The sequence below is a fragment of the Alternaria hordeiaustralica genome, assembly GCF_023758085.1.
Source record: "Alternaria hordeiaustralica strain BMP 2776 chromosome Unknown scaffold_34, whole genome shotgun sequence".
Taxonomy (NCBI): Eukaryota; Fungi; Ascomycota; class Dothideomycetes; order Pleosporales; family Pleosporaceae; genus Alternaria; species Alternaria hordeiaustralica.
Genome location: NW_026056806.1, coordinates 94,474 through 114,071, shown reverse-complemented (window position 1 = coordinate 114,071; position 19,598 = coordinate 94,474). Strand labels below are relative to the sequence as shown.

At 54.3% G+C, this 19,598-nt stretch overlaps 9 protein-coding genes across 9 annotated transcripts; 8 read left to right on the top strand and 1 right to left on the bottom strand.

Moving 5' to 3' along the window:
• Positions 1 to 124: 124 nt before the first annotated feature.
• On the top strand, positions 125 to 1,054 carry J4E84_009943 (uncharacterized protein; the record flags this gene model as incomplete). The annotated part of the gene is made up of 1 exon (XM_049392502.1): positions 125 to 1,054. One exon carries the CDS (start codon positions 125 to 127, stop codon positions 1,052 to 1,054), a length of 930 nt encoding a protein of 309 aa, XP_049239732.1.
• Positions 1,055 to 1,439: 385 nt separating this feature from the next.
• Positions 1,440 to 2,856, top strand: J4E84_009942 (uncharacterized protein; the record flags this gene model as incomplete). Its single annotated transcript, XM_049392501.1, has 3 exons — positions 1,440 to 2,479; positions 2,527 to 2,735; positions 2,786 to 2,856. The coding sequence occupies 3 exons, from the start codon at positions 1,440 to 1,442 to the stop codon at positions 2,854 to 2,856; spliced, it is 1,320 nt and encodes a 439-aa protein (XP_049239731.1).
• Positions 2,857 to 3,394: 538 nt separating this feature from the next.
• Positions 3,395 to 4,651, top strand: J4E84_009941 (uncharacterized protein; the record flags this gene model as incomplete). The annotated part of the gene is made up of 3 exons (XM_049392500.1): positions 3,395 to 3,789; positions 3,842 to 4,274; positions 4,316 to 4,651. 3 exons carry the CDS (start codon positions 3,395 to 3,397, stop codon positions 4,649 to 4,651), a joined length of 1,164 nt encoding a protein of 387 aa, XP_049239730.1.
• A 543-nt stretch (positions 4,652 to 5,194) lies between these two features.
• On the top strand, positions 5,195 to 7,142 carry J4E84_009940 (uncharacterized protein; the record flags this gene model as incomplete). Its single annotated transcript, XM_049392499.1, has 2 exons — positions 5,195 to 5,200; positions 5,265 to 7,142. 2 exons carry the CDS (start codon positions 5,195 to 5,197, stop codon positions 7,140 to 7,142), a joined length of 1,884 nt encoding a protein of 627 aa, XP_049239729.1.
• Positions 7,143 to 7,906: 764 nt separating this feature from the next.
• J4E84_009939 (uncharacterized protein) lies at positions 7,907 to 9,421 on the top strand (the record flags this gene model as incomplete). The annotated part of the gene is made up of 1 exon (XM_049392498.1): positions 7,907 to 9,421. One exon carries the CDS (start codon positions 7,907 to 7,909, stop codon positions 9,419 to 9,421), a length of 1,515 nt encoding a protein of 504 aa, XP_049239728.1.
• Positions 9,422 to 11,040: 1,619 nt separating this feature from the next.
• J4E84_009938 (uncharacterized protein) lies at positions 11,041 to 12,746 on the top strand (the record flags this gene model as incomplete). The annotated part of the gene is made up of 3 exons (XM_049392497.1): positions 11,041 to 11,341; positions 11,406 to 11,500; positions 11,577 to 12,746. 3 exons carry the CDS (start codon positions 11,041 to 11,043, stop codon positions 12,744 to 12,746), a joined length of 1,566 nt encoding a protein of 521 aa, XP_049239727.1.
• Positions 12,747 to 14,651: 1,905 nt separating this feature from the next.
• On the top strand, positions 14,652 to 15,431 carry J4E84_009937 (uncharacterized protein; the record flags this gene model as incomplete). The annotated part of the gene is made up of 1 exon (XM_049392496.1): positions 14,652 to 15,431. The coding sequence occupies one exon, from the start codon at positions 14,652 to 14,654 to the stop codon at positions 15,429 to 15,431; it is 780 nt and encodes a 259-aa protein (XP_049239726.1).
• A 424-nt stretch (positions 15,432 to 15,855) lies between these two features.
• J4E84_009936 (uncharacterized protein) lies at positions 15,856 to 18,464 on the top strand (the record flags this gene model as incomplete). Its single annotated transcript, XM_049392495.1, has 2 exons — positions 15,856 to 15,914; positions 15,962 to 18,464. The coding sequence occupies 2 exons, from the start codon at positions 15,856 to 15,858 to the stop codon at positions 18,462 to 18,464; spliced, it is 2,562 nt and encodes an 853-aa protein (XP_049239725.1).
• An 81-nt stretch (positions 18,465 to 18,545) lies between these two features.
• On the bottom strand, positions 18,546 to 19,159 carry J4E84_009935 (uncharacterized protein; the record flags this gene model as incomplete). Its single annotated transcript, XM_049392494.1, has 2 exons — positions 18,546 to 19,055; positions 19,106 to 19,159. 2 exons carry the CDS (start codon positions 19,157 to 19,159, stop codon positions 18,546 to 18,548), a joined length of 564 nt encoding a protein of 187 aa, XP_049239724.1.
• Between the last annotated feature and the right edge of the window lie 439 nt (positions 19,160 to 19,598).

Here is a 19,598-nt window from a genome sequence, read left to right as displayed (position 1 = left end):
AGGGTCTCGAGTGAACCACGGATGCTGGCAACTTTTCCCGATGTTTAGCGGGCGGCCTAGTGTGCCGCCCGCAGTCCTGACCCTTCACTCGGGGCCTCGACCACGCACACACCAAACCACGGCTATGGCGGAACAATCGCGGGGCAGCATCCCCATTCTGCTGCTCAAGACCAAGTCAGTGCCCAAAGACACGTACGAAGAGCTTTTCCTTGAGCTCGACGACGGCAGCTATGCGCCCGTCTTCGTGCCCGTCCTGGAGCACAGGTTCAAGCGAGATGCCCTGCGTGAGGTGCGCCAACATGTCACCGATCGCGGCTTCGTGCCACAAGCGCAGCAGGGTCTCGCGACATATGGTGCGCTGATCTTCACCTCGCAGCGTGCAGTCGAAGCCTTCAGCGAGGTTGTCGGGGAAATCCGTAGAGAAGGCGCCCTCGACATCGACGACCTGCTGCCAGAAAGTCTGCCGCTGTACGTGGTAGGCCCAGCTACCGCTCGTGGACTGCGATCACTGGGTCTTAAGTGTCCAATCCTGGGAGAGGAAACCGGCAACGGCGAAGCTCTGGCTGGCTTCATCTTGAAGCATTACAACGCCCTTTATCCGGGTGTTGCGAATCCACCCGTACTGTTCATGGTCGGCGATAAGAGGAGGGATATAATACCAAAGACCCTGCAGTCAGAAGAGTTGGACCCAAAAGAGAGGGCAAGAGTAGATGAGTTGGTTATATACGAGACTGGAGAGATGCAGTCTTTCAAGGAGGACTTTTCGACAATTTGGCGCAGAAACGCGGATCAGGGCTCGAAACGGCAGTGGGTCGTTGTGTTTTCTCCAAGCGGATGTCAGGCCATGCTCGAGAGCCTTGGTCTGCTCGACATAGAGACTGGGAAAGCCAAGGCTACTGCTGATCAGAGAGACATCCTGATATGCACCATCGGTCCGACCACACGCGATTATCTGAAGCAGGAGTTCGGCTTCACTCCTGATGTATGCGCTGAGAAGCCAAGTCCGGAGGGCATCGCCGACGGTATTCACGCCTTTCTCGAGAGGCACGAATAAGCAAACCTCGTTGTGGCTTCGTCTACGTAGACCGGGGTGCGTTCGATGAGAGGATGTACGATACGAAGGCCTTGTATATCAGCTTCGATAGGTTTGCTACGTCAAGCACGTGAATGCGCGAGGATATTTCACGCGCTCTCAAATCATCGCTCATGACCGCTCGCGGCTTCCGTCTCATGGTCCAACGCTGCACGTGCCTTCCTGACGCGTCGATGTGCTAATGACTGCCATTGACGTCACCATTTCACGCGACGCGCCTGCCACAAACCACCAGCGCGCGCAAACAACAGCCCCTTTCATCACTCCCCCAATTTGTCTCCCATACTTTCACTCATATCTTCAATAATCTACACCAATTCACTCAATTGACCTCACTGCATCCACAATGGCAGGAACACGCTCCTCTGCACGCAGCACCGACGGTGGCTCTAGCCCAGCAAAGGGTAACGATGTCGCAGCCGGTACCAAGCGTAAGCCTGAAGTCGAGCCGTCTCCGAAGCGCGACCGCAAGGCGTCCAAGAAACAAGCCACCATCGAAGAGACAATGGACACCAACAAGGAGTCTGACAGCGAGATGAAGGACGCCTCTGATGGAGGCCAAGACTCGAAAGACGCAGAGGAGGCTGAGAAGAAGGCCGCTGAAGATCTGGTTGATGCAAGCGACGCGACGGCGTTGGCCACTGGTGACGACGACAAGCCTGCATCAACTGATATGGAGACTGCGGACGACCAGGCGGAACAAGACACCGACGCCGCCCCCAAAGCCGAAGAGACTACACAGACAGAGAAGAGCGAGGACAAAGCGGACAACGTGACAAAGGAGACTGGTGCGGATGGCGAAGGCGCGATCGAGGAGTCCTCCCAGCGCGCAAAGCAAATGCCGTCCAACATCCTCGAGAAGGGCGTTATCTACTTCTTCACCCGCAATCGCGTCGGTGTCGAGGAATCTGAAAGCGTCGGCGACCTTCAACGCACCTTCTTCGTCCTCCGGCCAATGCCATCCGGAGCCAAGCTAGGCGATGGTGCCCTCGCTGACGACAACAACATCCGACTCTTTGCGCTACCCAAGAAGGTCTTCCCGAAGTCGCACAATGATAAGTTCATGGCATTTGTCGAAAAGGCGAACACTTCCATCAAAGAGCTGAAGGAGAGCTTCTTTGGTGCGGACGAGTACGAGACGAAGACACAAGGCAGTCGACGCACCGAGCCCGTGGCACCGGTAGCGGAAGGCGTGTATGCGATTACGCGCACTGAAGACCGGACGTGCCATCTCGTATACTCTACCACCATACCTTCCGAGCTTGGAGAAGTTCAAGAAGACCTGGGTATCAAGGACCAGGGCAGCTTCGTCATGAGCGTCAAGAACCCTGAGCGCAGCGGGCCGGCTTCTGCCCAGCTTCCTCAGAAGCCCGACTTTCCCAAGGAGTAAGTGATCCCGATATGCCTGATTATCCATGACTGATCATTGCCAGGTTCATCGAGGAGTTCCGCGGACTGGCTTGGGTCGAAGTCAAGCCGAAGTACCTGGACTATGAGTACTGCCAGATCTTGCTCATCGGCGAGAAGATGGAGAGTGGCGTTGAGCCGACTACCAAGGACCAGAAGCACGATAAGGAGACACCACAAGAGGAGATTGAGAAGCTTGAACACGAGGATGAGCTGCGCGTCGAGCATCTTCACGGTACGTTGTTCAGTTGCTGGCAAGTGTGATGTGTGCTAATCAAGTCTTAGGTGACGACTCTGTCTATGACGACCTGAAGATCAGCAAGAAGGAATACCCGCAGGTCGCGACGACCTGGTAAGCTTGATCACAAGCTCAGCGTTGTGCGATATCAACGATCTTCTCCCGAATTTACTGTACAACATATGGATCATCGGCGTTCAAGGGCGCGTTAAATATCACGGCATAACCTCTGGCACGGAGTGTCGGATTCAAATGATCAAAGGAACTGATTGTAGGGTTCGGCTTTGCCCACGGCTTTGATAGCACCGAGTCGCAATATAATAATCGATTTCATCCTACGCCTCCCAATGGACGCAATTGATATACAACTCTTGAATCTAATCATCACGCTGAACTTACGACAGTCGCTTAATCGAGTAAGCGGATTAGGCAGACCCTTGGGTTCCTGTAGCGATGCTGTCGCGACAATCTCCGCTCATCGCTCACTGCTCACCGCTAACAGAACCGCTATCCTCATCACCGCAAAGCTGGTACTGGAAACAGTTCGCCCCAAAGTCGACTCTCGTTATTGATCTTATACACCTTCCTCACACCAACGACCCTTTGATCCATATATCACCGCATCTCTCGCACGGTCTTCAACATTTCGCATCACCATGCCTCCCTTCCCGAAGTCCATCGCCGAGGACTCCAAGTCAGTTCTCTGGCGGCTCCAGTCCTTCTCCATTTGCCAGGAGCAGAAGACCATTGGTCCTACAGCCCTCTTCCTCGACCGCGCCAACGCTGAGTTTGGCTTCCTCAAATACACCTCCTCTAGCATCGTATCAGTCCTCCGCTTCCCCGAAACCAATGAGCCAATATACTTCGAGGCCAAGAGCGCCCGCGCAGCAGCCTGGCGCGACAAGAGCAAAAAGGTCTCGATCCTCTTCCAGCACCTTCAAGTCGATCTGGAGTTTGCGGCACCGGACCAAGCTCGTAGCTTCCTAGATGTGCTGGAGGATATTGCGACGGCGGCTGGCAACCATTTCTTCTACAGCTATGAAGTTCCACAGTAGGCACCATCCCGCACTCGATGCCGTGTCTGAGACTAACATTGCCGGTAGAAAGGTCGCATTCGTCAAGCGCGACTTCGACATGGAACAGCAGGGCTTCACGAGCCGAGCTCCGCAGCCTTGGATGGCGGTCCCTGCTGATTCGTCTGAGTGGCCTCGTCTACGGAAGACGGGTGAATGGTCAGACTTCACCATTTTCGCGGGTGGCAGTCAGTTCCGCGTCCATCGCGTGAAGCTTTGCAAAGAGTCGTACTATTTCAGGGCGGTATGCAGCGGTGGCTTCTCTGAGACCGCGAAGCAGTCCATCGAGCTTCCAGAATCAGCACAAGTCGTATCCACACTCCTCGACGAGATGTACGGTGTCTACAACCCCACAACTGGATCTATCTTCACCAACTTCGCGCTTCGTATGGAGATCGAGAAGGAACTCATGATGAACCAGCTCCTGGACCTTTTCATCGCTGCGGACAAGGCAACTGCTCTCGTACCTCTCTTTCCCTACCTTCATACTAACCCCCAACCCAGTACAACCTTGAGAACATCAAGCGCCGCGCGGCCGAAGCCATCATCGACCGCCTCCCCTTCATAACCGACCCACTCATGATCGTCGACCTGGCTACATGCATCTACCACGAGCAATGCCCAGAAAACGACCGCGGACTGCGCAAAGCCATCATCGAGTGTGTAAGAATGAGGATGCCTGCCATACTAAAGGATGAGGGTGCGTGGGAGGAGTTCTCGGAGAACAAGAACGTACTGAGGGCTTTCCATGTGTCGCAATGTGAGGCGCGTGAGGGTGATGGTATGATTGCGGGTGGCGGTGGAGGTGGGGTGATGACGCCGCCTGCTACGCCTAGGTAGGGGGCTGTTCGAGAAGAGGAGGGGATGGTGGCTTGAGGGGCTAGGCTACCGATACGCAGGAGGATTGATTTGCTAAGAGGTAGTTGGGGCGCATTAAACTGTGGTCGGCACTCGATCAAATGCGTTTGATGCAAAGGCCTTGATTCGCTTTCGCTGGGCTGTCGCGCACCCTTCAAGTCCGCTTCGAAGGGCGATCGCGATTCTATTAACTGTACCTCCGGGCCTTTCTTCTTGAGCAAGAATATTTGGCAGAAGCAATATTTGCCCACTAGTAGCATGCCCAGCTCGCGATAGCTATCAGTCCTAACTGCATTTAAATATGATCGTTCATGTGCGATTGCGAAAGGCATGGCTTTGAACGGTTGTGATGTGTTGTGGGGTATTCAGCAACCGATCCGGCCTAGACCGGACACGAGCACCGTCTCACCTTCCCGAGGCCGCGAACGCGTGTCTTCATCTCCAATCTCATCAACTCACGGCTCAGTCTCCATATTTCAGGCAATACCGCGCCGCCATGAACGCAATACGCATTCCGACCATGCCATGAGCGTGCGCACAGGATATAGCAGCAAGAGACTTTGATCGCCGTGACGGGTCCCAATCAAGTGAATAGGACCACCAAGCACCAAGAGAGCATAACCAAGGAACACCTGATCGAACAACTCAATTCAAGATGGCTTCATCTTGGCGACAGAATGGTAAAGAGCGGGGTGCCTACACGACTGTTGCGCAGACCGAGACCGCAAGTGCAAACCTCACGGTACATGGCAAAGACGTTGCAAATGAAGACGCGGATGCCGTTCCTTTTGAAGCGCCTGTTCATATTGGCTCCATACCGACGGCAGAGGATCTGCTATTTCTGCCTCGCGTAGCGGATACGTTGCCATATGGCGCTTTCCTAGTCGCCGTTGTTGAGCTCTGTGAGCGCTTCGCCTACTACGGACTCTCCGGGCCCTTCCAGAACTACATCGCCAACGAATACAACGACCCCAATGGCCTACCTGGCGCTCTTGGCTTGAAGCAAAGTGGCGCGACAGCGATGACGAACTTCTTCCAATTCTGGTGCTACCTCACGCCTCTATTTGGCGCCGTTGTTGCGGACCAGTATCTGGGGAAGTATGCGACGATTAAGTGGTTCAGTCTGGTGTACATGGTCGGCATCGCCATTCTCTTCGTTACCAGCTTGCCGTGGGCGGTTCGAGGCGGAGCCGCATACCCTGGACTTATTGTCGCCATGCTGGTCATCGGCCTGGGTACTGGTGGCATTAAGAGCAATGTGTCGCCGTTGATCGCGGAGCAAGTGCGGTCCAACAAACCTTTCGTTAAGGACTTGCCCGGAGGAAAGCGCGTCATTGTCGATCCAGAGATCACGGTACAGAGGATCTACATGATATTCTACATGTGCATCAATGTGGGCTCGATTTCTGCGATCGCAACGACTATGTTGGAGTTGCATGTTGGATTCTGGAGTGCTTATCTTCTACCATTGGTTATGTTCTGCGTGGGCTATGTGGTGTTGGTGAGAGGAAGGAAGCAGTACATCATCAAGCCACCTCAAGGTGGCGTGATTGGAAACTGCTTTCGCGCCCTATACATCGCCGCAAGGAACGGCGGAGATCTTGACAAAGCGAAAGCATCCGCTCAAGGGCACGGAAGAAGCAGGTCAAAGGTGACTTGGGACGACAAGTTCATCGACGAGTTGAAGACCGCGCTGGTCGCATGCAAAGTCTTCTTGTTCTTCCCAATCTACTGGCTCTCGTACTCGCAGATGCTGAACAATTTCGTCTCGCAAGCCGGCCAAATGGAGTTGCATGGCCTTCCCAACGACATCCTTCCCAACATCGATCCCGTCACCATCATTCTCCTCATCCCAATCATGGACCGCCTCGTCTACCCGTTCATCCGTACACGACTACACATCGCATTGATGCCAATAACACGCATCTCTCTCGGTTTCCTCATGGCCGCGCTCGCCATGCTATACGCAGGCGCTCTCCAGTCAAAGATCTACGCGGCACCACTTTGCTACTTCAGCCCATCGAACTGCGACGCGGGAAAGATCAGCGAAGGGAAGTTCAAACCAAACGAAGTCCACGTCGCATGGCAAGCCCCAGCATACGTGCTGATCGCGCTGAGCGAGATCCTCGCTAGCGTCACCGGCCTGGAACTGGCATATGCGAAGGCACCGGAAAATATGAAGAGCTTCATCATGAGTCTCTTCCTGCTCACAAGCGCGGGTGGAAGCGCTCTGGGTATCTTGATTGCTCCGTTGGCAAGAGACCCGCACTTGCAGTGGTTGTACTTTGGATTGGCGTTGATCGCTGGTATTGCGGGGGTTGTGTTCTATCGCATGTTCAAGGACGTTGATGATAGCACTGCGGCGAAGTTGGCTGATGCTGGAGAGTACGAGTTGACCGGACGAGCGAGCGCTGACGATGATGGGTATTACAGCGACGATGCGGACCCTGCTCAAGGCTTGCAGCGCGCCTGAAGTACGACAGCTTGAGGTGGACCATCCACCTGCATCCACCCCCAAAGCCATAAGCCGGCCGCGCTTCCGCTCCACCATTCAGCTCCACCCTTCCGCGCACCCCGTCCTTTTCTCTCCCTTAGCTTGGACGCCTAAGCTAACATCCGTGTGGCATGCTGTTGGATCTTCCTGTGCGACCAGTTGTTTCGTAGAAGCGCGATTTGAGCAGCACTAGGTTTCCATTCCCACAAGGGCATTTATAGAACATCATCGTCAATGTTTTGCGCGCAAGACGGATGACCTCGAATGTCTGTTGTGTAGAGAACAAGAAAAAGCATAGCCGAAAATTGGGGCGCGGCAACCTGTTGATGTCATCGTTCATTATCTCCGAGAACCGCTTAACTGCGCCAAAGTCCTTCACATTTCCACTCACGTCGCGACCCTCCGACCACTCTGACCCATCAGCATTGGCTTACATGTGGGTATGGAGTCGTCGCAGTTCAACTCATGGGTTACAATTCAGAAACATACAGCTTCAAAGTCAGAGCTGACGTTGGACCGACCTCCATGATTCGATGACGCTGTGGATTTATGCGGACGCTCGGTTGGCGCCCTCCGCGGAATGACGAGCTCCGAACCCTTACCAACCATGGCCTCGGCCGAACCCATTTCATCATCCGCGCAGCAGTGTGGCTTGAATAGGCCTATGTATAACGCACCAAGCCGTGGAGAAAGGCTTGTTTCCACCTGTGCCTTCTCCCCACACCCTATCCTAATCGTCAATCATGGAGAAGCTCGAGCGATTCTTGTCGCGGCCGACAGCGAAGCCATACAAGACCGGCGACATAGAAGCCTCCGAAGAAATACACCTCAACGATGAAGGGTTGCTTGAGTTCGGCCCCAATGATATCGAGAACCCTAAGAACTGGTCCACCGCAAGAAGATGGTACATCACCGTGGTGTCGGTCACCCTAGTTGTGAACGCCACATTCGCTTCGTCCAGCCCATCTGGTACGCTTGAGTCTCTATCGACAGACTTGCACGTCTCCACCGAGGCTGGGGGGCTCGTTATCACCTTATTTCTCCTGGGGTACTGCGCTGGTCCTCTGGTGTTTGCTCCGCTCTCAGAATTCTTCGGTCGCCGATACATCTTCTACGTTACCTTTACGCTCTACCTGGCCTTCAACTTCCTTTGCGCGTTCACGCCTAACTTTGGTGGGCTCCTGGTGGGACGGTTCTTGACGGGTACCTTTGCAAGTGCTCCTCTCTCCAATGCACCAGGCGTACTGGCGGACATCTGGGGACCTCTCGAGCGTGGAAACGCAATGGCTGCCTTCTCCATGATGACTTTCATCGGTCCATCGCTCGGACCCGTCATATCAGGCTTTCTCCAACTGAAGAAAGACTGGCGATGGTGCTTTTACGTCCTTCTCTGGCTAGGTGCCTTTACTGAGATACTAATGTTCACGATTCCGGAGACATTGCCCTCAATCGTGCTCCGCAACAAAGCCAAGCGCATACGCGCCCTGAAGATCCCTGGCTATGAACAGGTCAAGGCACCAGTTGAAGTGACGGATAGGACCCTCGCAGGCATGTTCCATGTTGCCCTCACCCGACCGTGGAAGATCCTCATCGACCCCATCTCCTTCGCCGTCGCCATCTATCTCGCAGTCGTATACGCCCTGCTGTACATGCTCTTCACCATCTACCCAATCGTCTTCCAACAACACCGCGGCTGGAACTCCGGCGTCGGCGAACTCCCGCTCATCGGATCCGCCCTCGGTGCCGCCATCGGCGGCGCCATCATCTTCGCGAACACAGCCCGGGACAGAAAAAGAGCAGAAGCCGGCTACAAAGCCACACCCGAAGACCGTCTTCCCGTAGCCATGCTCGGCGGCGTCATGTTCCCCATCACCATGTTCTGGTTCGCGTGGTCGGCTGAGTACAATAGCGTTCACTGGGTCGTTCCTACGCTCGGCGGTGTTTTCCTCTCGACTTCTATCTTGTTGATCTTCGTCGCGTATCTCAATTACCTCACCGACACGTACCTCATGTACGCTGCGAGCGCGTTGGCAGCGAATACCGTTGTGCGCTCCGCCGCAGGAGCTGCTGCGCCGTTGTTCACACAGTACATGTTCGACGCTCTTGGTGTTGGTGGTGGTGGCTCGCTTATTGCTGGTATGGCGTGCGTGCTTGCGCCTATTCCGTTTGTGTTTTATAAATATGGTGGCCCGATTAGGGAACGCTCGAAGTTTGCGCCTACGCCGGAGAAGAAGGATGAGGGGAATGGGGTGAAGTAGGAGGCGAGAAGTCACGCCAGAAAAGCGAGTTGATACATTTCATAGCTGTAAATCCTACTAGAGTTCCAATGTGATCATCGCTTTCTCCAGAGCGAAAAGAAACGGAACTCGCCGTGTCTGGTTCTTTTCGATAGTGACCCTCGTCATCTTCTACTCGTGATACAGTCGGCAAAGTTTGTGAGCATACTAGATAGTGATCTTGAAGAAAGCGATATATTGTTCCCTGACTGCATTTCTGTGAACCGCCGACGAGGACGTCCGATGTTGGCATGCTTACATCAACGGCATCTACCGGAAGCGTTCTGTCGACCATCGGGTATTATGTCGGCTCCATTTCGCCCGATCCTCAACGTTCGTGTCGGGCCGTGGACTTGCACCGGGAGCGCATCGTGTGCTTTGTTGTTGGCAACAGAGGACGCTCACGGGAGAGCCCGCCATAAGATCCCCCAGAAAGACGTGACTCGAGTGCGCGCGCAAGCCTGTCGTCCTCTATTATTGTGGCGAGGCATCTTCAGTCCGGCGATCTTTCGACTGCGTTCGTTGCAGCTGACGTCTGTGTTTCGTTGCGACAATGGGCGGCGGCGTGTTGTTGGCTTTACGTAGCCTCGCGGTCGTCCATCTCCATCTACTGTACTAGAAGCAGACTGGACGGGTGCGCATCACGGTCAGACATACGGCGCGAGTGCTGCGTGCCTAAGGCTAGGGTTCTGGCACGAGGCCGACGTCGTTCACGTCCACAGCTGGTAGCCCTGGTCTCTTGGAAAGATGAGCTTCAGCTGAGGAGCACGCCCGTCATCTTTGCACGTGCGACGCGCATTGCGCTGACGCGACCAAGCAGCGCTGAGCCTCTGTCCACGACGGCGGTGTCGGGATGAGAAGGAACTTGCTATATTGCCAAACAGTCGTGGCATACCTAGCGTAGTAAGCAATTCAATGCCCGGATGGTGCCGGTAGGGAAGAGCCAGCGTTGAGTCAATGCGCGGATGTGGAACGCGGGGGATCTTTCCAGCGATCCTCCGTGATTGGTCGAAGACACGTTCCCCTGATAAATAGAGTGCGCCTCGAACCCAAACACCGAAGTAAAACCACTACTTTGCCCGCCTTGAGCCTCGTTCTGTCAGCATGGTGCTTACCGGTCGTTCTTTCGGAAAGTGCGTTTCTTGGTTGCGCATCAACGTGGTGGCGCGCACAAGGGCGATGACGTCCACGGGTGCGAAGACGCTGCAGTCTCGAGATGTACGAGACTCTGCGCCTGCCACATGGCAGCTGGAAGGACCAGTGCTAACCGAAACTAAAACTCAGTCTGCGTTGAAGATGCAGTCTACTCTTCGTGCTGTGCGGAGGTTACCGGAGGCATTGTCGTTGAGCGATGGAGGGCTGACGTCGGAGACGGCGGTATGTAAGATTACCTGGACATCCTGGATTAAGGCTTGAGGCTTGGGCGACAAACCAAGCAGACTAAGTCTCTCGACATAAGATGATAGAACTGCCTTTCTAAGGGCTCTTTTCCTTAAGTTCTTCTTCATCCGCTCGCTTCAAGAATTTGTCATCTCTCTATTTCGCCATACTCGCCCACCAACAGTCCTTACCATATCTCAGCCTCACCATCGGTTTCGACGATGAAGAACCTCTTGGTGGCGACCGTTTTGACGGCCGCGACTGCTGCTACAGCCCAGAACGCCCCATTCGTGCAATGCCTCCAAACGGCCCTCAGCAACGATACCAGCACTTGGATGCTGCCGAACGACCCAATGTTCTTGCAGGGAGATGTACACCCCTACAATCTTAACTACAACATCGTTCCGGCCGCAATTTCATTCCCAAAGACGCAAGAGCAAGTATCTGAAGTCGTGAAGTGTGCGAACGCCGCAGGAGTTGCAGTACAGGCGCGCAGCGGCGGTCATAGCTATGCGAACTATGGTAAGCCTGAACCCAGAAGGACGAGTTGTGATTAAGAACTTGCTAACACAAACGCGGCATATAGCACTAGGAGGGTTCAATGGCTCGTTGGTCGTAGACATGAAGAATATGGCATCTTTCTCGTACAACGAGGGTGACCACACGGTGACTTTTGGTCCAGTGAGTGACCTCCTGACACTACACCTGTAATGAAAACCCTTTGTTGTACATTCGCTGACGTGCGCACCTTTCACAGGGAAACCTCCTCGGCAACATCTCCGAGAAGCTTCTACCTCTCAAGCGGGTTATGGCATACGGTGAAGTAGCCGTCATCGGCACGGGTGGCCACTTGACCATTGGAGGTCTCGGAACGCTCAGTCGCCAGCTGGGCGTTGGAGCTGATCAAATCGTGTCAGCGCAATGTGTGCTCGCAAACGGCACCGCCGTGACAGCTAGTGCAAACACAAACCCCGACTTGTTCTTCGCCATCCGAGGCGCCGGTTTCTCTTTCGCTATTGTCACAGAGTTCACCATGAAGACTGCACCCGCGCCGACCGAGATTACCAAGTACGCGTACACCATCGCGGCCGACGACGCGAATGCCTTCGCAAGCACATTCCAAAAATGGCAGAAGTTTGGCACGCAGAAGAACCTCGACCGCCGGTTTTCCAGCACTATGACTCTCAGTCAGGGCTCGATGGTCATCAACGGAAACTTCTACGGCCCAAAGTCCGACTTCGATAAGCTGAATGCGCAGTCTATTCTTCCTTCTAATACCTCAACCGTCGTTGTCGACATCACCGTTGGCGAGCTTCCGTTCCCAGGACTCGGCGACCCAGACCTGACAGCCAGCGGCAGCTTCCCCATCCCTTTCTACGCCAAGAGTGTCAAGACGCCAAGTCACAAACTGCTGTCGGACGAAGCCATCAAATCCATGTTCTCCTACATCAATGGCACTGAGAAGGGAGCGCCCGTGTGGCTCGTCATTTGGGATCTCGAAGGCGGCGCCATCGCCGATGTACCGCAGACCGCTACCGCATACTGGCACCGCGACGCCGCCTACTTCATGCAGAGTTATGTCGTCAATCTTGGGGGCCCCGTCACCGACGCGTCCAAGACGTTCTTGTCTGGTCTTAGCAGCTTGGTGCAGAAGGAGACGTGCGATCAAGGCGCGTACCCAGGCTACGTCGATCCTGAGCTTGCGGACCCTCAGCAGGCCTACTGGGGCGGCAATGTGCCTCGCTTGCAGCAGATCAAGGCTGCGGTCGATCCTGATAATGTCTTCCGCAATCCTCAGAGTGTGCCGACTCAACATCAGGCTCAGCAGCGTCGGCAGGTTTTCGTAGGATCAGCGGTACAGTCATACGCTGGGCAGTTTGGTTTGTTGGTTTCCTGCATTCTGTTGGCGGCAATCTTGTATATCTAATTGCATACAAGCTGGGAAGTTGTTCAGAAGGCATTGCATGTGGTAGTCGTAATGTAATGCAGATTAGGAAAACACAGTACCCTGCAGTGACCGTTGTATTGTTTGAGGTCGTCCTCCAAAGACCCAAGTATGTCGATCGAAGTGCTGTTGCGAGCATGCGAGGCGAAAGTGGCGATACGATTTGTGTGAGTTAGACGAAGATTGTAAGCCTGTTGCGTTGGCGTGAAGGTGCGTGCGGCGATTCGGGCACCTGAAAAGGCACGTCCCAACATCTCAACACCTCGCCTCACCAACAATGGACCCGTCTCAACCTTTCCTCGCCACTTCAACAATGCTCTGCGTGACAACGTATACCGCCATCGCGACCAGACCGCACTCCGATTAGTGCTGCAACACGTCTTCGCGAATCGTCGCGATGACAGCTGCGATGAGTGCGACCTGCCTGATGCCGCCGCTGCTGTGCCACGAGGCTTGACGCGTCGGATAGACGGGCAATGGCTTGACGCGCACAAGCTGCCTAGACTGTGTAATTTACATAAGCTTCCCTCATTGCGCCTGTCGCTATCGCAAAGAGGATAGGTGCAGCTTAGGATGTCTGCAAGAGCTGCCGACGACTCCATAGGCGGCAAGCCTGTTCACAGCGAACCAGTATACTTGCGACTGCGAATGCAGCCAAGAGCTGTGTATGCTGACGCAGACGAATGAGAGCCTGTACAGACCAGCCACAACTACCCCTCCGAAGCTGAACGGGCATCACGCCAGGCTGCATCATACACCGGAACCGGTGCCAGCTGGATCATAAAAGCGTCGCATCGCCTCATTTCCATTCCGCAGCGCAAGACAACCACCCACTGTCGCCATCATGTTCCATGTATGCGCTAGCAGCCTAGACGAAGGAGAGGAGGTGGACTTCAGCGGCGGTCTGGTCGAGATCGCGGCTCTGACTGCTGTGATCGGGGGCTCGACTGCTGAATTGATTGCTCTAGGGAATCGCGGCGCTTGCGGTTTGCCATGGGCGGCTTTGAGCTCCTTTGGGTCGATCTTCATCGTCAAAGCATGCATATCCGCCTGCACACCAGGATGGCTTCGAGATACCGTTGGTGTGAGAACCAGTGGCTCTGATAAGGCTATTGGGTGTTGCATGAGTCTGAGTAGGAAGGCAAACAGTCGCGTAGTCACTGGCAGTGCTGTTGGAGTGACGGTGAAATGGACCAAGGTAAGTCAAAATTAAGAAGCACATACGAGGACATGTCTAATCGACTTCAGACCAGCGAAGGTTCTACTTTGATAACCGCTGGGAGCGAAGATTTCGAAGATGTTTACGCTTTCGATGAATGGACGGCCGGCCCGTTGCGATCTTGTGCAGTAATGCAACCTGGGGAGCATCTACAAGCTCACGTCTACATGCGAGATCATTACTGGGAGATTGTACAACGCTCACAGACCAGAAACGACTGGATTATTACGTTTGCAACCTTGCTGAAGGTCGTAGAGATGTATCTGCTCTACCACTTCGGCTCTCGACGCGTCTTCCTGGTTACTGGAGTCATCTGAGCGTACACCTTCTTCTCGGCGATCGCGTTGCAGTTGTTTCACGTCGGAAGAGCTACAACACCTGGCGAGCAGTCAAGACATTTTGATGTCGTCTCTGGGTCGCTGCCTACACCGCAAGTGATTGGGGGAGAGCGCAGGATTCTCCTCGGGGTACCTGTCAACCTTCGCAGAGGTCGCGCGTGGCAGATATTCTGGATTATAGGCGCCGCCGTTTGCATTACTTCCCTTCTCGGCACATACGCCGTTCTTTCGAATGAGCCGGCCGTTTGTTTCCGGATCTGGCTTGGTTTCCAGGTCATCTGGCTTGCGCTTCGATCGATCTTCTTTCACTTCGCACAGCAGGTAGACGACATGAAACACATCATTACACCGAACATAACGGACGAGAACCGGCCACCCGAGTTAAGTTTGCGGCTACTCGGACTGGCGGTTGGAGTGTCGAAGCACCAAATTCTGAACCACCCCCGCGGCGTGCTTAGCTATGCAAACGACGCACAAGATCCCGTGATTATTGGGAGGCTCTTGAGCGACGCCAATTTGGAGTACACAGACTACTTCGAGCTTCCAACGCGTGCAGATTCAGGATCGGAGCTGGGCGTCACTGTGGTCGGCGTCATTGGTGACACTTTACTCTCAAGTGTCGCATGGCTCATGGGCTCGCCTCTGGCCGGAATGGATCTTTACGATTCATGTATTTTGGCTGTCCGTGTCTCTGGCGCGATACAACTGATACCGTCGTGTCGCGTGCTCTCCGGTCGCATCGCCGACGAACAAGTCCCGGACCCCGAGACGACGTTGCCTTCCAACTTCCGACCCAAAGGCGCAGCGAACGAGGGTTACAACATTAGCTGGCGGTACTGGATACCATGCGGCGGGAAGATGTGGTTGTGGTACAGCACACCGTGGGCGACTACCACAAAGGTCGACTTGGGTATCACGGGTACGAAGAAGATGACAGTCACAACAGGAGATGACATCACCAAAGAGCTCTTGTCCGGGACGTTGCAGATCAGTATGAGCGATGTACAAGCCGTTGAAGATGCTATCGCGCAGTCTGCGAGGGCGGGTACAATTCTGCAAAATATGTTAAGAGAAGATTTCACACGATTCGAGAAGAGCGCAGAATCGTAGCACGATAAAAGCAACGTCAATGCGGCCACAAGCATTGCTCCGAACCCGACCGAGCCCGACCGAGCATCATCCAGGCTGTACCCTATGACGGAAACTAGAAAAGGTTCCCCGTACGATAACTGCACAAAACGAGATACGAGATACGATGGTTTGTGGGGAAGTCCCCGTGCGGGGTACCCGGCTGCCCAGAGAACCCTTAGTTTCAAGAACGCTCCGACTGAACTGGCCAATGGTGAGCGGATATCTGCCGAAGCTACATCGCGTCGGTTACATTTGCACCGAGAGGCACCATTCCATCGGCTATTCCTTCTCCACCACCTTCCGACCATCAGTTGTTGTTGTAGGGACGACCGCTGGTTATAATCATGGTCCGGCCGCATTGCCAACGAAAGCCCTGTCAAGATCACCTCGCACGGAAGCAGCGATGGATCTTCTTCAGCGTTTTGCGATTATCACAATTCTTGTCAACCCATTGACGACTGCGTAAGGCTCCAGTGATACATACAGAAGACCGTCCACTCACATAATAGCTTTGTCGAATATGGCTCAATTGCACCTCAATCACACCTACAGCAATCTGCACCCTCATCATCGGGCTTGAAGCCGTGGACGAACGAAACCCTGATCCTATCGCCAGATAGCCCACTCGTTACACTCGACTACGGCACTGAGGTAGCCGGCTTCCCGTTCTTCCACGTTTCAGCAATTTCTGGAACGGTGCAGATCGAAGTAAAGTACAGCGAAGAATACCGTGGCGTGGAAGAGCCCTTCTCGGACGGGCCTTGGACATTCTCGAATGGACTATCCAACTCTTTCCGAGTAGAAACTTTCAACGTCACGGAAACGGGATACATCGAGAGCTTCTTCGTCCAAGGAGGCCAGCGATGGCAGACCGCACGGTTGATCACAAATGGCTCCGTCACGATTGATCATCTGGGATTTCGCGCAACAAGCTCAAACTTGGACGCCGAAATGCTACCAGGCCGCTTACAGACATCCGATAAGACTTTGAATCGCGTCTTGGACCTTGGAGGTCGCGTCGCTCAAGTAGCATGTGTAGATGCCGGAAATGCGCCATCCACGTGGGAGACCACAAACGAAGGAGCATATATCCGGGGCCAAACCAGTGCGCAATCTTCTCTAGGAGTTGACGCAGTCAATTACACACTGGAATTCGACGTAAAGATCGCCCGCGGCGGCGCAGGCTGGAGAGTAGCAAGTGCAATGCCGCCACTGGGGCCTTACTTCGTGCTTACATCCGAATACCCTGAGCAGAACACGCTCGCAAACACCAACCGAACCCTCTTGCCTCCAAACACACTGGCGTTCACTACTGGATGGAGTCTAGTAAACCAGAGCACACTATCCGTGCCAGAAGCCCAGTACTTTACTATCAACACAACCATCAAGGAGAACATGTGGTATCGCGTGCGCACATCAATCGAGGAGACTGGATATCGGGTAAGCGTAAACGGAACCGAGATTGCGTTCATACCTTTACCTCCGCCTGCACCCCCCGGGAACTTTGGCACACCTTCTCGATACCAAGGCACATGGGGCTTCGGAGGCATGCAGGACCAGATCGCGTATCACAAAGACGTAACTGTCACTGCTGGAAACGGCACTACCATGTATCGCAATCCCCTGACGAGCGAAGATACCTTGGCCGAGTATCAGGTCGCACCCTTAGAACACTCAGTCTGTTTGGATGGCGCCAAACGGGATCGGCTAGTCTGGACAGGAGACTTTTACCACACAGTGCGTGTTGTCGCAGCTTCATCTGCTCGATTTGACTACCTCTTGGGCACCATCATATACGCGCTAAGCTTTCAGCTTGATGATGGCCCGTACGCCGGCTTTACCCAAATCTCTACGAATCTTGGAGCCCGCCCCCAGTACAAGGAAGCAAATATCGCAAACTACGCTGGGTTGGTGGACTACCAAGACCTATTCTTGGCGGGAATCGGCCAATACTTCCGCTACACCGGAGACCGCGACGGGCTGAAACCTCACTGGGATCAGATCAAGAAACTTGCGACCGCGAGATTGGCTTTTATTGATCCCTCATCTGGTCTCATTGGAGGTTCTCCGGAGGTGCCATCGCCATTCAGCTTCCTGGGGCCAGCCAACGGTAGTGCAACGACCGGTCTCTTCGCTTACATGCTTGAGGAGATCGCGCCACTTGCGCTTGCGATGGGCGACGAAGAGGCTTCGATAAACTATTCCCAAACGGCAAGCAAGTTGCGCGAGGCGCTCAATCGCGAGCTATGGAATGATCAGCTCGGAACATACTCACTCTCAACCACCGATCGAGGTAACTTCTCCTTGACCGGGATCGCCTGGGCAATCCTATCTGGTGCGGCCAACGATACCCAAGCAGCATCTTCTATTGCGAAGCTTGAGGAGCTTCGCTTCGCAGTAGGCTACAAGACTATCTCGAGTGACGTGGAGACAGACGACTACCAACTTGCTCCCAATCCATCAGGCTTTCTGTTGGAAGCTCTATTCAAGTCAAGGCGCGACTTCGGAGTGGACAGCACACCTGCCATCAAGCATCTGCTCGACAATCTGTGGGGTAGCATGGTCAACAAGAACGAGTATTACTCTGGCGCGAGCTGGGAATACGTAAAGCCCGATGGTTCTCCTGGCATCGATCTCTTCACTAGCTTAGCGCATCCGTGGGGTGCAGCTCCGACGTATGTACTGCCAGAGTACCTTCTTGGCGTCGCTCCAACCTCTCCCGGGTACCGAACGGTTCTTATCACTCCCATGATAGGATTGCTGGATCAATATGAAGTCAGCGGGACGGTGCCAACACCCAACGGACCGATTAAGGTGGCGTGGACGTTGAGCGGCAAGAGCGTTGCTTTCACGATTGTTATACCGACTGGTACGGCAGCTACACTACAATTGCCAGCTGGCGCGACTGCGGTCGGCAGGAGCTTGCGCAATGGACAACTTGAGCTTCCTTGTGGAACGATGGAATTAAGAATAGATATGGAGAGCGACTCATGGATAGAAGAAGAGAGATGAAATCATCTACCGCCGCCATCAGTTCTCATGTATGCAATGACAGCCTCTTTCATCCGCGCGAGAGTTTACTACTATACACCTCTAGTCCTTGGGCGCTTTGTACTGACTTCGATCCGGCTCCTTGTTGCTGAACTGCCTGCGCTGGTAGTTGATCGCTCTCTCGTCGAACTGCAAAATCGTCCACATCTGTTTCTGTACTTTGTCCGTCGACTGCGGAAAATACTCAACTCTCATCTCTTTTCCATCTTCCTCGACAACGCGCGCGACGAAGACGAGATCTTCGTCCTTGGAGAATTCGTTGAGGAAAACAAAGTACAGGTCGCTCACAGGCGTGTCAACCCTAAACTTCTTCTCATCCGTATCTTGGGTGCGCGGCATCGCCAGCAACCACTTTGCGCAATCTTCGGGCGTCTTGCCGAGCCAGGGTGAGACGAAGGAGGATGCGACGGGGGGCTGGGTGCCGGTGTCTGGAGAGGGCTTGTGGACTTCGGGGCATGCGGGTAGGTCGTCATAAGAACCGGTCGCGACCCAGAAGTTCCAGTCCACACCACCGTCGCCATGGTGGGCGCGCTCAAGGACGGAGTTTAGATACTGTGATTGTTACTATCGTGCACATGGTCAATAGATGCAGCGGTGCTGACCTCGTTGGTGATGCTCTTGTCGAGGACGAAGAGCGCGTAGGGAGGGTCTGACATATTGCTTGTGCAAGGTTGTGGTTATTATTTGAAAGTCAGAAAGCTACAAAGTCTGCGGAGTTATTGGTGCGACGAAGTCGCGGCCTTAATGGTCTTACTATTCACTGACGTCACATGCGTTCGCAGGCACAGGCAGTGACGCGGAGCGGATGCCTACGCGAGGCCCCCCGCTGCGCAGCTGCGCCGCACCTTATTCTTGACCTGCACCTGCACCGTAAGCTAAGACGAGGATCCCGAAACTCCGAAACGTTCAACGCGGCGAATCACGACTGCATCACTAGCATGGTTGTGTGGGTATCGCAATCTTTTTCGAGTTACATGTACTCAGCCTTGTCGCACATTGTTGGCGGCAACGTAGACAGCCCCACGATCACTGCCTCGTACACGCTGACTACGCATACCATCGCCCGGCTCCTGGCCCCCCGATATCCCACTTTTC